The sequence below is a fragment of the Meleagris gallopavo genome, chromosome 17 (genome assembly GCF_000146605.3).
Source record: "Meleagris gallopavo isolate NT-WF06-2002-E0010 breed Aviagen turkey brand Nicholas breeding stock chromosome 17, Turkey_5.1, whole genome shotgun sequence".
Lineage (NCBI taxonomy): Eukaryota > Metazoa > Chordata > Aves > Galliformes > Phasianidae > Meleagris > Meleagris gallopavo.
This window is the reverse complement of record NC_015027.2, coordinates 1,132,288-1,147,583: the sequence shown is the minus strand read 5'-3', so window position 1 is coordinate 1,147,583 and position 15,296 is coordinate 1,132,288. Positions and strand designations below refer to the sequence as shown.

Here is a 15,296-nt window from a genome sequence, read left to right as displayed (position 1 = left end):
AAAAAAAAAAAAAGAACAAAAATTTGCCCATGAATCTTCATTTTTCAGCACAGAAGAGGAGAAGCTTATCTGCCCAACACAGACTGGAAAAAAACAACTCAAATTCCAAACCCACACCTCTTGGTACAGAGGAGCAAGCGAAGGCGGTTTCTTAATTAGCTTACTGATACTGTGCAGGATCACAGCATATGGCTGTCCTGGGGCTTATATGCTGAGCAGAGCGTTTAATTCGTGCTAGTAAGGAGCTGTTAGGGTTCCTCCTGACAGTTTCTGATGTTTAGCTTGTAATATAAATAAATTATGCATAGATTTTAGCAGCAGAGACATAACCTACTTACATGCAACCTTAATGCTTTACAATAAAATCTGAAGTATAAATTCAAGGTTGTGCACTTGCTTACTGCCTTCTGTCATTCCTTAGGAATGAATGTAGGTCCCTTCCCTCTGGGCTGCCAATGGAGGAAACCTACAGAAATGTCTGTTGCTGTGGTGGGATGAAGAGATGGGAACAAAGCTCCCTGCAGTGAGTGCAGAGGCCATAGTTTGCTTTGGAAGGCATGCAAGCTGTGGTCCTTCATTAGATACATACTATCTCATTTTTGTATTTTTGAGATTCTTTAAACGCTGCAGTAAGCACGTATGATAAAGCAAGAACCTTTCTTCCAAGTGGAGTCTGGAATAATTTGAAGCATAAGTAGCTGCTGGGTATTGTGGAATTCTCCTGTAGCGCATTTCTATTTTTGCATTACAGGAGAGCGAGTGGAGGCCCTCCAAGGAGGTCATGCTGGAGGTAACCAGTCAGCAGCATTTAACTAAAATGCCATTACATGATATCTTGGATGTAGAAAGCCACAAATAACTAAAGATAGGCTAACATCTGTATCTTGTTCAGCTGTGTTGCTGGTGCCTGAGCCCTTGCTTATTGCAAGAGCATCTTAGAAACAACTCCAATGTGATTCTGGGTCATGACAGCATGCCTTAGACCTGTTGATCCACACAGATGTTCTCTTGGACAACAGCTCTTGCTTGTGAAGTCAGTTTTCAAGGGCAAGTTTTATAGACGTGTGGGCAGTTGAACAAAGCTAGTCTCTTTATTCAAGTAGTTGGAAGGGGTTTAAATGCAAGGCAGTGAGAGCTGCTGTACTGACTTGGGTCTGGCTGGTGAGTAGATATTTAAATAGAGCATAAATATCCAGTGAGATCACCTGCCCAGATTTGATGCACAGTTGCTCCTACCAGCATCACCATCAGACCCCTCCCATCTTTTTCTTCTGCTCATTTTGTTTGGACTTTGTCCTTTCTTTACTGTATGCTTTGCTTGTTGTCTGATTCAGCTGTCTGCTGCCAAGCTCCATTGTGTTGTACAGGTCAGCAGTGAGGCCTGGATTAAGCTATCTTTATGTCACAGGCAGCTTCTTGCTTTTTCTCTCTTATTTTCAGCACAATGAACTTAATACCAATTAAACTTTTTGGTATTTCATGTGAACTGAATGGAATTTATTGTCTTTCTGCATGAAATGATGGAATGGTTTTAAACGGCTCTATTGTCCCTTTGGGACACCCAGTAACTCGAAATGCACTCGATGTAGTGTGTGCTTGCTGCAGCTGTTACTAATCGATCTCTTTTGGCTGACATCCAAATAAAAATTTCTTACTAGTGTGTGAGTGTGGAAAGGTGTTCTTAAAGCGGGGGTTTGGGCTGCCAGAGTAGGTGGACATGACAAGGAAAATATTTAAATGAGACCTGAGAAAACCTTACCTTCTTTTAGCGGCAGAAGTAGAGATGTCAGTGCCCGGCTGAGCCAGCTGAAGTGAGGTTGGGGCCTTAGCAAGGTGTGTGCTGTGCCAGCTCAGCCCTGGTGCAGTGCTGCTCCTTAACCCGCCGGTGGTTTGCACCCCGGGGCAGTGATTGTGGATGTCCTCACCTCCTGCAACAGTGCTGAGGGTGGGCTATGGAGCCAGCGTTACTTCTTGGCTTAGCAATAGAAAGATCACTATTAGAAGATTGCTTACAGTTGTAAAAAGTGAGATTAATTTGGGCTGAGGCCCTGTAGTATGTGCAGAGAGGCTGTTGAAGTGCTTATTGCCGACCCAGCTGCAGATTGTCTGCGTCTCTGTGCTTCTTCCAGGGAAAGCTGGCGATCCTACTAGAAAGATACCTAAAAAAATTCCATTTTAGCTTTCTATTCATGTAAAAGACAAAGTCCCTGTGGTCCTCAACCTGTTGTCTTTGTCCCCAGCTGGGTTTCTGAACGAAGTGCTTTTTACTCCCGCTGATCTGCAGTATGATGGTAAGCGTTAGTAGTGCTGCAACCTTTGGCTTTCAGCTCCGTCTGCAGCGCAGTGGGACAGCCCAGCCTCACACAGCACTGCGGTCAGGAATACGGCTTTAAGTGCTCAGAGAAAAAAAGTCTCTCCTGTGTTTGTATTTTGAGGTTTCTCTTTGTTGTGTTTTGTTTTTTTATTTTAAGAGGAAAACAGAAACTCAGTGCTAGCAGAGCGGGACAGTGCTTCGTGGTTCGCACCAAAGTCCTGCAAATGAAGCACCTTGTATTTGGTTACTTTTATATCTTTTTTGAGGATAATTTTGGTGCATGGCACTGATAGTAGCAGTGGTTCACCTATCCTGGAGGTGAACACCAGCCCTGTTCTGCAGATGTAACTGCTACATTCAGACTTGTATATCATTAAGAAGACTATTTGGTGTTGATGGTAACCTTACGTAAAGCATGAACAGATTTCTCACACATTTCCCACCATTTTCTATACTCTTTAATACTGACTAGATTCCTAGTCTGATGTGTTTCTCTGCTGGAAGATATTTGCTTTCATTTAACATTTACTTAGGAGTCTTCTGTTTTGTTTTCCCAGGGAAAGCATATATTTAATCATCCTTGCACATCCTCTCTCCCCAGTCCTGCCTACAGGCCAGGCTGCAAGAATTTGAGGAAGAATCATCGTGTAAAGGTTTTCAAATGTCTGGCTGAGGTGTGTGTGCTGTCCTGCAGTTGTTTTCCATCCTGCACCCTTCGAGTAACGCAGGCAGTAACTTCATGTCTTGTTCCTAGAATTGCTCTTTTGAGTCCATTGTATTTATGGCAAACACACTGGGAAGCTTTCTGTCACCCTTTGCAGTGTGATATGAGAAAGATACTGTTCTTGTTTTTAAAATGGCTATCTCATTTAGTGGACTTTCGGAATGTATTCAAAAGCAGGTCTTGGGGAAAGCAGGCTTCTCTTGGTGAACACACCAGAGGTGAATGTTCCCCCCAAAACTAGGAGGGGGTTCATTTCAAAGGCCAGAAGAGACTGTCAGACAGCCTATTCTGAGTCCTTTATCTGGGTGCTTCCTCTGTAACGCGAGCATGCAGGGTTCTGCCCTCCAGCTCTGGGTGCAGCAGGAGCCATGCAGTCAGCATGCGGCGCTCTCAGGCCTTTCCTGCTCACCTGTGCTCAGCCCAGCACCGCTGGCTTTTGGATGTTGTTCTGCATCGTGGATCCAACACCAGCAGCTCTTCTCCAGGGATGGCCAGGTGACAGCTTATCAGAGCCCACCTTTCCTTGGCACTTAAGGGCATGCATACCTGTGTGTCTGAAGTGCAGCTGTTGCCCTGGGAGCTCTCGCTGTGTGCACTCAGAGCAGCAGCGGTGCATGCTGTGGAGGCAGGAGCTGTTCTCTGTGGGCTCACATCCCTGGAGCCTCTGTTGTTCCGATGCAGTGGAGGTGAAGGATGTGAGCTGAGCTCTCCAGTGTGTCTGGGTTACAGTGACAGACAGGGAAAGGGATTCTGCTGTTAGGTAAATCCCAAGGAGGTCTAGCAAAGAGAGTGTCGGGCACTTGCAGAGCAGATGGTTCTGCATGAGATACTCACAGGGATATGTTTTGTAGTGTGAGTTATGACATTACTACTGTAAAGTTTGATGCCTGTGCAATTTGTACAGAATATTAATTAACTATTAATTTGACCTTGCAGAATTCTCACGCTTATTTATGTTTGATATAGGTGGAACTGTTGGTTGCTTTTTTCTTTTTTGAGGTATTGATTTTCAGTAAGTTTTTCTATAGGTGAAGATAGAGCAAGAGAGATCAACAAGCTGCACTTATTGATGCCCTTTAAAATATGTTTATCTGTTATAATCTTACCGATACCCACTTTAATATTAATCCTATAACTGATGAAGAAATAAGACGAGCTGTGTACGAAGACCTGTAATGCTGTTGATAACTAAAACTGTAAAGCAGATGTTATTACAAGTGCAGTGGCACAAATGAACCATAGAAAGTTTTGTGAATGGGGGCAAGAAAGGCGTTCAGGAATATTTTCTGAAAGATTTGAGTTATTTATTTTGCAACGTCTGCAAGCATTCCTCGTGTATTTTAGTTTGCTATTTCTAAGAATTAATGAGGGAATAGGAAATGTAATGCACAGGTCTGGATGGACCATTTTTAGTGCATTTCTGTCACTCTCAAGTGCAGTAAGTAATGTTCTGCTTCTGATAAATGTGCTCATAGGTGGAGCATCTGTCGTTTATTGGTACGGTACAGAAAGATATCACTGAGAATTTGAATTCTACTTTCAATTTGATAAAGACTGTATATTAAAATTCACATCTAAGCTTTTAATACTAAAGGAGTACAGCTGGAGATGAAGAAACAGCACATATTCTGACTTCTAAATATCCTATGGAATCCTACTTGAATAGCTGCTTCTGTGCCCTGTGTCAGCCACTGCTGGAGGTGAGACTGTGGTGGGTGCTGAGGAAAGGACTCGTAATTAAAAACACGGAAGAAACTACAGATAAACGAGTGTATGTGCTGTAACAGCAGCTAGCTCACAGTTGAGTGTCTTTGGGCTTTGAGAGGTCTCTGAGAAAATGTTTTTTCTGCAGTCATGCAATTAACATGGCAGCCTGTCTGGGTGCTGAGAGTGCAGACTATGACGGAGCTGTTAATTACTTTGAGGTTGGCAGGCCCTGCAGTCAGTGAGAAAGAAAAATTGGCCGTGCTGTCCTGGTAGCAGAAGTTAATGGCTGTATTCTGAGCTTTCAAAAGGTGACCTTATGTGGGTTTGTGGAATTCAAAGACCCTGAAAGCTGAAGTGTTAACTGTGCTGTTGAGATCAGTTTGTTTCAGGTGGGAGAAAACTTACATGTAGGCTTGCTGATGAATGCACTTGAGAATTGTATTGTCACTTCATTCCCTCCCAAAAATTGGGTCATGATAGATTGATCATGTGAGGGCTGCTCCAAAAGTAATGCCTCCTGTTTCATTATGCTGGCCATGACATCAGAGGCGGCTGTTGGTGGCGTGGCAGCAGAGGTCGAAGCTTCCCACCAACCTCCTGTGATGTTTTGTTGCTGTGTGACAGATGGCAGCAGGGCGGCACTGACAGAATGGCATCTGACATGGAGTGTGTGTGGAGCACAGGTGTGTCACTGAACTGCTGCGTGTGGAAAAAATGGCACCCACTGACGTTCATCAGTGCTTGCTGAATGGTGATGGAGACCCAGCAGTGGCTGTGAGCTCAGTGAGGGTGGTGACAGGGATGTGAAAGACAAGCCGTGCTCCACGTGGCCATGCAGGTTGTTAGGAGCACAGCACGCAGCTCTTGTTGATTGTGGTGGAAGTGCACAGCTGGGGGTGGTGACTGTGTGTTGCAGCTGAGAATTTTCTCCATTAAGTTGTGTTACCTGCTCTTTGTATCTATTGTAGTTTCCATGGAATTGAGTAGGAGACATTACTTTTGGAGCGACCCTGCGTAGTTAAACGTACTCTAGCTTTTTGTATATCTGTTTTTAATTCTTTTTCATGAAAACAAAAAGTATTTTTCAGTTTCTGTGGCCAAAAGTACTCTGCTGCTGAACTGTCTTCAGCTTCAGAGCAAGTAGCTTTGCAGACCACTTCATGCTGAGACCTGCTATGCTGAGGATTAGCATTTTCTGGCAGTAACACTTGGTTTGTGCTCATGCTGAAAATCAGCACCTGCCTGCAGAAAACTTCTACAAGTGGTGTCTGCTGTAATGCATGAAAGGATAATTTCAGATCGTGTGACCTGAAGTTTTCTTCACTGGTGGATGAACCAACCTTGAAAGAAATTGTAAAGTTGATTCTGTTACGTGGAATGCATTTATGTACAACATATGTAAACCATAATAAGTTTGCCTGTGCAGCAGTCATGCATCAGGTACTGTAAATAGAAAATAGCTTTTATTTCTTTAAATGTTTTTCCACTTTGTGCTGGGAGATATCAAGACCTTACAAACCAGAAGAAATTAGTTAAATTTCCTTCAAGTTAACAAAGAGGCTTGCCTCCAAATTGTTGATCCGAGGTAATGATTGTTAATAATTGCAATATAAATCAATTGGACACACCTTCAGCCTTGTGGCTGAAGGTCAGAGGGCTAAAATTTCTTTTAAATCTCTTTTGTTAGGAATGTAAGTTCAGATGGAGCAGAAGCACGCAGAAGACTAAGAGAGTGCGATGGCTTGGTGGATGCCCTCCTTCATGCCCTACAGTCTGCAGTTGGCAAGAAAGATACAGACAATAAGGTGAGCTTGAGTATTAAAATGTGAATGGTTTTTCTCTCACTTTAGTCTGAAGTGTTACACTTGGTCTGACTTCTATTTTGCTCATTTTAGAATGGGATTGTGCTTGCTTCTTAAAACACAGTAATTGCCTTCCGCTCATCTCTGTCATGATACCCATGATAGTACTGACAGAGGATCAGCATTGCTGCTGCATTACCTTGTATGGCTGTTGAGGTGAGCAAAGGCAAGTGTAGTGGGTGAGGAGAGCAGTACTTTCTTATCCTGGCAGTAGTGTTGCTGTTGTTCTGCATTACTTAATCAACTTTCCTAAGTGGAGTCTCCAAATCGGAACGGAGTCCTGTTGTATTGTGTTTTGCACAACATCAGCAAGGGGATTAGTTCTCATTTTAAAGAGTTTTTTGAATGCCAGCTTAAAATGATGGAGTGCCGCGATGTTAAGATATGTCTTTAGATTTGCAGTGCTTTTTGTGGCTTTTTTCTTTTGTAAGTACAAATGTTGATTCATCTGCTTTCATGATCCTGTAGTGCTTAAAAGAATGTTTAAAAGCATTAGGAATATCTTCAGTTTAACCCTTTACGAAGGGAAGGAGCAAAGTACTGCTTTTTAACACCAAAAACTTTATTCTTTTATCATTTCTTTTTTTCCTGCCATGTGATAGTGTGCACAAGGGAATTCTAAAGCCCTGTCACTTAATCAGGTATTTTGGAAGTGGATTTTGTAACCACCTGGTGGCTTCCATTGCAACCTACAGAGCGTTGCTCATGTCAAAACTGTATGTGTTACATGTTATGAATCAGCTGTTACTACAGAGCAATGTGTGTTCTCATTGAACTCCTCACAAAGCCTTCATTTTGACTCAGAGGAGACTTAATAAATAGCGTCTCTTGGGGAAGAGTGTGAGAGACTCTGTATTAAAATAAGAACCTTAAATGATGGTTTTCTGCTGTGTGTTTGATCTTCTGGTGAATTTGTATTCTTTATGCATGATCAGATGGTATTCTTGATTAGAGAATTTTCATGTTGAATGGGTACTATTTATGAAGTGCTTCACTTTTGAGGAAAAAAAATGGTGTAGAGCAGATAAGAACGTTAAATTAGTTTGGTTTTGTGCTTGGTTTTTTTTGTTTTCTTTTTGTTGTTGTTGTTTTACTAAATTTGCTTAATATACCATTCTTTTCCTGGGGCGGCTGGTCTTTTTTTTTTTCCCTCTTTTTTAACTTCTCCAAACTCTCCACTGTGGTGTAATACAACAGTTTGCAGATAGAAGGATACAATACTTATTTTTAACGTAAATTTTTTTGTTGCAGTCTGTGGAGAATTGTGTGTGCATCATGCGGAACCTTTCCTATCATGTCCACAAGGAAGTCCCTGGGGCTGATAAGTATCAAGAACTTGATGCTGGTCAGACTGCGGGCACAGGAGGCTCTCAGAAAAAGAAGAAAGACGATGCTGGTTGTTTTGGTGGAAAGAAAGCTAAAGGTATGTCTCACAGAGAACTGAAAACTGGAAATGTACTTGGGGTAAATTGTGTTGTTCAGTTCTGCTCTTGCAAGCTATTTTGTAATGCTAGAGTGATGCAGTTTGCAGAGGTACGTGTCTGTAGTGTTGTGGCACGTGGTCATCTCCCTTGCTGTGTTACTGCTCAGTATTTGGGACCTTTGTCCACAATTGCTACGCTTCTGTTTGGCTTTAAATAGGAGTGATGCATGCTGTTGTAAGATGCTGCTGCTGGATAATGGTGGTTGTGCTCTCCCTATCCTTTTCTTGGCTGTGTTCTTGCATCTGTCAGAGCTATGCTTAGTCTTGCTTGGCTGCAGAGCATGTGCTGGTCTCTCTGGAAGCCAGGCCAGCACGCGTCCATCTCCATGCATGGGAGTCCTGTCTGTGTTCCATGCCTTCAGTCTCCCACATGTGAAAACAAACTGAAAGGCTGTCCTCTCACCTGCAACCAAGAGATAGAACCTCCCAGTTCTGTCACTCAGTAATTTAAATTGCAGACACAATTTTGTTGCTTTTGTCAGTCACTTTCAGATCTGTTCTTTCCTCTGGGGCATGAAAGTTGCAAATGATTTTCGTTTCAAGCAAAGATTAACAGTCTCAGTAACTCTGCTTCCATCTTCCTCTTAAAAAGAGACAGTGAAATGCATTTGGGTATAAAAGAAACTTGTGTTTTCTTTGGTGGTTCTGAGAAATGACTCTTGTAGGCTGAATTCAGAGGTAATGAACTCATGTTCCTGTCTGGGCTCCATTCTGCACATTGGTGCACGCTCGCTATTCATGGCCAGGATCTAAGGAAGGTTTTGGTGCTGAAGGGAATACATGAAATTGTTTGAACTTAGGAGACTGTGTTCTGTACAGGGGGCTTCCTTTGATGTGACCTGTACGTGTTATTAAAACGTTTTGTGTTTCCATACGTGTTAAAGTCACCACAGAGTGAAGGCACGTTACTAGAGCAGTCTGTCAGCAGAGCTTGAGTCTGTGCTCAAAAAAAAACAAAACCAAAACAAAAAATTAATTGCTGGGAACCTTCTAATGTCTGGGGGGAGACTACAAAGACAGTATAACCTGCCTGGCCAGCCCGTTCTCATCACGAATGACTCAGACTTCACTGTGATATCCTTCAGAAACCTGGAGTGTATGTTGACTTGAGCCTCTTTCCTGCCTCTTGTCTCCCGTGTTGTTTGGCCACTTGAGAGCAGCAGTCGGTGAGAAGGTTTTATGTGTAACACAGTGCGTGCCTTGTGGAGGAGGGGAGCGTAGCGAAGAGCTGTCGTCATCCTCCGATGGCTGTGAAAACAGAGCGCTCTCAGCTGGCTGTCCTTGCCGTGTGTCTGCCTGCTGCCTGCGCGCCTGGTAGGCCTGGGCAGCTCCTCTCTGTCAGCCACAAAACCTGACCGTGTCCTTTTGGGTTAATTGCTCTCAAAACCGTGTGGCACAAGGACGAGCCCACAGACTGCAGCAAGCAGTGCTGGCGCTCAGGGACAGCTTGGGCTTGGCCATGTGTGTAAATGTGCCTTTAGAGTCAGAAATAGACGATTCCTTTTCCCACTGTTAAATTTATGTGAATACCAGGCTGAAGCTATCTTAATTGTGTCAGCCAAGGGCTGGAAAATAGGTCGCTTCAATTCCCTCCCTCTTTTGCTCACTTAATCTTGCAGCGTTGCCATATTTGCTTTAATTCAGCTCATGATCATCGATCATAGCATTTCAAACCCATCTGTGAGGGGCTGGGCAGCCTCCCGTCCCACGGAGCTCTGAGCCCTTTCCGTGGAACGAGGAGGGGCGGGGGAAGGAAGACCTGCAGGGAAAGTTTCTTCTCAGCAGGAACAAAAGAAAGAGAGTGGAATATCCTATTCTTTTTGTTTGTTTGTTTGTTTGTTTTGGTGGGTTTATTTTTGTTTTGTTTTTAATCAATGAAAGTTGATAGTTTTCTTGTAAGCCTCAGGTTTTAACCTATTTTATAAAATTCTGCCTCTTTGTGACTGTTCCTTTGTATTTTCTTCCTTCCTGTAAATTCTTGTTTTTCTTTTGCTGCTTTTCTGGTAATTAGAGGAGTGGTTCAATCAAGGTGAGTCTCTGCAATACTTTCTTTTCATCATCACCATAATCTACATTGTTCAGCTTCTACATGCAAGGCAAAGAGCTGAGATTAAGGTCTTGTTCATTCACCTTCTCTGCTCCTCCATGCTCTGCTTCCTCCTGTTCATTTCAGCAGGCATGGAAATCTGCTGTGTAATTGAGAGAGCATTTTCAGTTTGTTCTTCTCACGCTAAAAGCAGAAATGACACATTTTTATTCAGTCCTGGTATAATTGATTTGCAACCAGCCTAAACAATCCCTTGAAGGGAGGGCACAGGTAAGTGTGCAAGCTGCCTTGCTAAGTCTGTCATGTCAAAGTATAGTTTTGCTAACTCACCTGGGTAGCAGTAAGTGTAAAGGCTCAGCAGCTTGGAATTGTACTCATAGAGGTCATTTTGTCAGCTTGGGAATGTGGCCCGGGCTTCTGCATCTTTGTTGCTGACATTCAGGCTAGCTCAATGAAGATACCTGCAGTAAGCTGCTGGGGAGCTGCACCCTTCAGCTTCTCATCCCAGCACAGCAGGTGGAATTGCCATTGGAACAATATGAATGAGGCTAAGGTTCACCTCCCTTAGTCCTCAGCTGGGAGTTCGGTTTGGCTGTGCAGTATCCTGGAGATTTCCACTGTTACTGATAGTGGGGAGTAAAGACTGGCTCTTTGTCAGTTTCTGACACTTGCTTCAGATCAGTGGGTCCGGGAGTTGAGTCAAAATTAAAATGTTGAAAAAATTGCTTCACTGAACAAATAGTGCTTGTGAGCATTCTGGGAGATGCTGCTCACAGGCTGTGACTGGAGGCCTCTGGGGGTGAGCATGCAGAGGGCAGAGCACAGCCCTGGTCTTCCATCACCCACTGAACTGGATGGAGATGGAGCATATTAACAACACTTATAAGCACAGCATTGGCTGTTCTGGGGTGTCATGAAGAACCTTCACTATTATTTTTTTTTCTTAACTCGATGTGTTTGGGAATTAATCTTTCAGCAAGAGCAGTTAGTGAATAGCTAACAGTGAATAGCTGTATTGATTATCCAAGAAAACAAAATGATATTTGAGGAAGATGATAAACAGCACTATTGGTTAATAACTCTGGGTTCTATCTCACAGTCCTTATTAAGTTTCTGACAGTGAGGGTGCCAAAGATCATGTTTTGGTTGTTTTTTACATAAAAGTAGTGGGGGGAGAGGGAAAGAATTTTAATCCTACTGTTTCAGAGACTGTAAATTGCTTCTTGTACAATCAAGTCTCATGTCAGGCTGTTTTCCCAAAGCAGATTGCTGTGCCAATTCCTTCAGCCAGGTCTCATAAAGCAGACCTGTCAGCAGGCACATTCAAAGCTGTCTGTCTCTTGGCCAAGTCTGGAGCTGTGCTTTTGATCCAGCAGCATAATCTTTTCTCTCCTGCTCTTAGAGCTGTAAAACTTGGGGAGGAGGGAGATGTATAGAAGGGAAAAAATTGAGATGTCCAAACCACGTGCCTAGCTAGCATGATCTTTTAAACATCCCTGTGTGCTAACAATGCTGGCAGGCTTGAGTGATATTCAGAGCTGCAGTGGCTGTCAGCAAAGCTGCTTTCTCATGATGTCATTCAGGGTAGGTGATGGCTGAGAGGTCTGTAATTGATAGGCTCTTGAAATTGCTGAATGCTGTCACCTTGTTAGGAAATCCAAATCAATATTGCGGGTCTCGTAGAAATCAGATGGGAACAGGAGCAGCTGCACCACCTTTGCCTTCCGGATGGATTTCTTCTGGAGTCATCTTACAGCTTAGTCCTCGTTTTCCTCACCCCCTCCCTATAGGGAAGCCCCAGATAATGGAGGTGCTTTGGGAATTTCTGAACCTGGCCCTTGCTGAATTGGATTAAACAAGCAGTTGGTAAAGCAGAGATCCCATTGGTTAGAGCTCTGTCTCCTGAATTTCTTCCACTAGTAAACAGCTGACAGCTTCAGTTCTAAAGAGAGGTGGTTTTGCCTGAGAGCTGGATTAGTTCCTCTGAGAGACAAACCAGTAAAGGTTTCCAAAAGGTGACCAGTACGTTCAGTCTGGTCCAGAAATTGAGACTGCAACTGAAGATGAGAGAATGCAGTTTGGAAAGATGGCTTAAGAAACAGCTGCTTCTGCACTGCAAGCTCAAACGATGCAGCAGCCTACGCTGCTCTCCTGGACAGTCTCTTTAACTGGCGGCACTAGGCTGGAGGGATCTTACTTCTTACTGAACTGTGTCAGTTCTGCAGGGCTAATAGAAATGACAATCTCCTATCTTTATAGAGAGAACTTCTGAAATAAGTGATTGTGTTAAGTCTGCAATTATTCACAGGCTTTTTAAATTAGCAAATGCCAGAGACATGAAACTGGGGATGTGTGAAAGGAGTTAGTCATGCTTGTAGATACAATGGAGTCCCATTTCTTGGTCTGTCCCAAGTTTGTAGTATTTCCTAAACAATAACTTCTGTCCTGTTCTGTCCTCTTTGGTCCCTCTGCTTGGACAGTCTGCAAAGGTTTGCAAGCACTAACAGTGTTCAGCTGTCATTATGAAATGTAGTGTCCTTTACTGTTCATTTTTTCTTTCTGGTATTTTGTTCACCAAGCAATATGTTTCAAGTTCTTTCATGGAATAGAAACTAGATGGAGGTCTGCAGAGTTTCAGCTGTGTCCTATCCTTCCCTTTAGGAAAGGTGCCTTTAGAGCACTGGCATGCTATGTGGTCCCATGACTTTTTGGCAGTTTAGAAAGATGGGCTTTGGGGCTTTGCCATACTTTAATCAAATGGCTTCAGATGAACAGAGCTGATGTGTGTTTTGTTTTGTACAGCACTGAAAGTTGGCTGATACTCTGTGCTGAAGATTCAAAAATTAAAAAAAAAAGTAGTATTTACAAACAAACAGTGGGGATGTAATGCTATCCTGAGGGCTCTTTTCTCTTCCTGGTATTTCTGAATGTTCGTATTGGTATTTAAATGCACTGTTTCTCTTCTGTACTGCACATGTTTATTTTTCATCAAGAAGGTAGAATGGCTCATGGGATTCATGGTGAGAAACCTCCATCTTCCTGCTATAACAGGACAGGGATTGGCCTCTCCTGGTCTGTGACCTGTTCCAGTCAAGAGCCAGACTCCATGTTGTATTTTTCAAGCAATGCTTTCCCTGTTTGCTGTTAAGCAACCTGACCTGGGGAGCTTTCAGCTCTTCCTGCAGACCTCCCTGAGCAGTCTGGTAGGGTCTCTGTTCAAAAGCAGCTAAACTGAGTGTGAATTCATCTCATCATTCGTTATTGCAATTTCTTCTGCTGTTCTTGAGGGAGAGGGACTAGATAACAAGATTTTCCCCCTAAAGTAATTAGGGAAGGCTGAATTGTGTAGTGCTGCCCTCAGAAGCTATGTAGATTCCTGCACTTCCTTCAGAATCTTGTATCTCTGTTCCAGGACTTCCAGTAGCAATGCTTGGTTATCCCATAGGGTTTGTGTGTGCTTACCCAAGCCAGAATATCTCTGTGGTGGAGGAAGAGAAAATTAACACTTCTCTCCCCAGCTGCATACATTAAATTGAATCCATAGCCTAAAAGTGAAGTCAAGGTGCTGTTCCACTTTTCTGTGTAGAAGTGTTTAAGTTAAAGCTTATGTAATGTATGTTTAGAATTCTCTCTTAGCAAAAGTATGAAATTGTTTCCCTCATTTGCTAATAAATAGCTAAAATTGCACTTCATTGATTGGTCTTCACCATCTGTTGTCTTCTTTTTTTTCCCCTCACAGGAAAGAAGAATGGAGATTTGGACAGGAATTTTGATACACTTGATTTGCCCAAGAGGTCTGAAACAGCGAAAGGTAATGTTAATGTCTGTGCTTTTGAAATAACAAGTAGCATGTGAGTTGGAGGCTCTTAGAGGGATTTGAGCCATGAACCAATCATATTGATCTTTATTTTGTATTTGTTTAATTGGAATAATAGATTTGTCAGTGCCTGTTTTTATCTAGTAATGCTAGATACAAGCAGCTTTTGTATTAAACTGCTAAATGTGTGGAAACTTGTAGAAGCCTGCCTGAAGTAAGGATTACCAAAAATCAAGGAAAAGGTAACCACTAAATCCAAGGGCTATGAATGAATTGTTGTATTTTGAATTCTAAAATTGCTTAAAATTTGCTGGTTTCTAAGACTTATATTTTTCATTACACCCACAATACAGCACTGTACTGGAAAGTAGAGAATTCTGTTCGTAGCTCAGCCCATAAGTTTACTGTGAGATTTCCATTTCAGGAGAGGCTCAGGTTGGGAATTATGGAAGGGTTCTTCAGAGGATGGTCAGACCCAGCAGGGGGCAGTGGGCACGGCCCTGAGCTGCCAGAGCTCAAGGAGCATTGGGGCACTGCTCTCAGACACCAGATTTGCTGTTTGGGCTCTGATCCTTGTGGGTCCCTTCCAACTCAGGATGTTCTGTGATTTGGTGTTTGGTGATTGTGCCTCGCTGAAGTGTCGAGTGCATGCTGACTTCCTTTACAACTCCAGTTGTGAATTCCCTCGCTGAACCCGAGCGTAAGGAAATATGAGAAAGCATGAAGTGTTCTAACCACTGATCTTCTCCCTTTCCTGGCATATCTGTATTTCTTCAGTTTTTCTGCATTGAGCTTTGGGTTCTGGCAGTGGTGAAATCTTGCACTGTCATTCAGTCGTTTCCATCCTGAATATGCTGTCTTTAGTTGAATGCTAGGAGATTGTTTGGGTCTTGTCATATTTCTTGTAGCACTGGACAGTGTTTTGAAACTTGTACAAGTTTTTGTTTGAAGTGTGTGCAGTATCACTGCAGATACAACTACTGTCATAGCAACTGCTGTGGTACCACACCATTCACCTGCCCTGGCAGAAAAGCTCTCCTGCAGCACCCTCACCTTCATGATCTGTAAATAGCAAGAACTGAATGTTCTTCAGAGTGTAAAACTGAAATTGCAGGCACCCTTTACAGCAGTTAAAGTTTCTAGGCTGTTATCTAAGCTGTGGTTTTCACTTGGTGCATTACTGCACGAGATAGTAATGCACCTCTAGAAGGTACAGTACCATCCTATCCAGAGAGCTGCTGGTCATACCTCATAACCAGCTTTCACTTTGATGGCATCAGTTCAGGACTGGGCACTGACGTTGCAGAGCAAGGAGACTTTGTAAGGTTGTTTAAAAAAAAAT

General features: G+C 43.0%; 1 protein-coding gene across 9 annotated transcripts in view; it reads left to right on the top strand.

The window, feature by feature from the left end:
• Positions 1-15,296, top strand: part of ARVCF (ARVCF delta catenin family member) — a 219,420-nt gene that overhangs the window by 165,070 nt on the left and 39,054 nt on the right. For all 9 annotated transcript variants that reach the window (XM_010719984.3, XM_031555926.1, XM_010719983.3 and 6 more), the window contains 3 exons: positions 6,433-6,550; positions 7,859-8,030; positions 13,877-13,948. In XM_010719984.3, the coding sequence (XP_010718286.1) occupies positions 6,433-6,550; positions 7,859-8,030; positions 13,877-13,948 (362 nt within the window). The remainder of the gene's footprint in view (positions 1-6,432; positions 6,551-7,858; positions 8,031-13,876; positions 13,949-15,296) is intronic.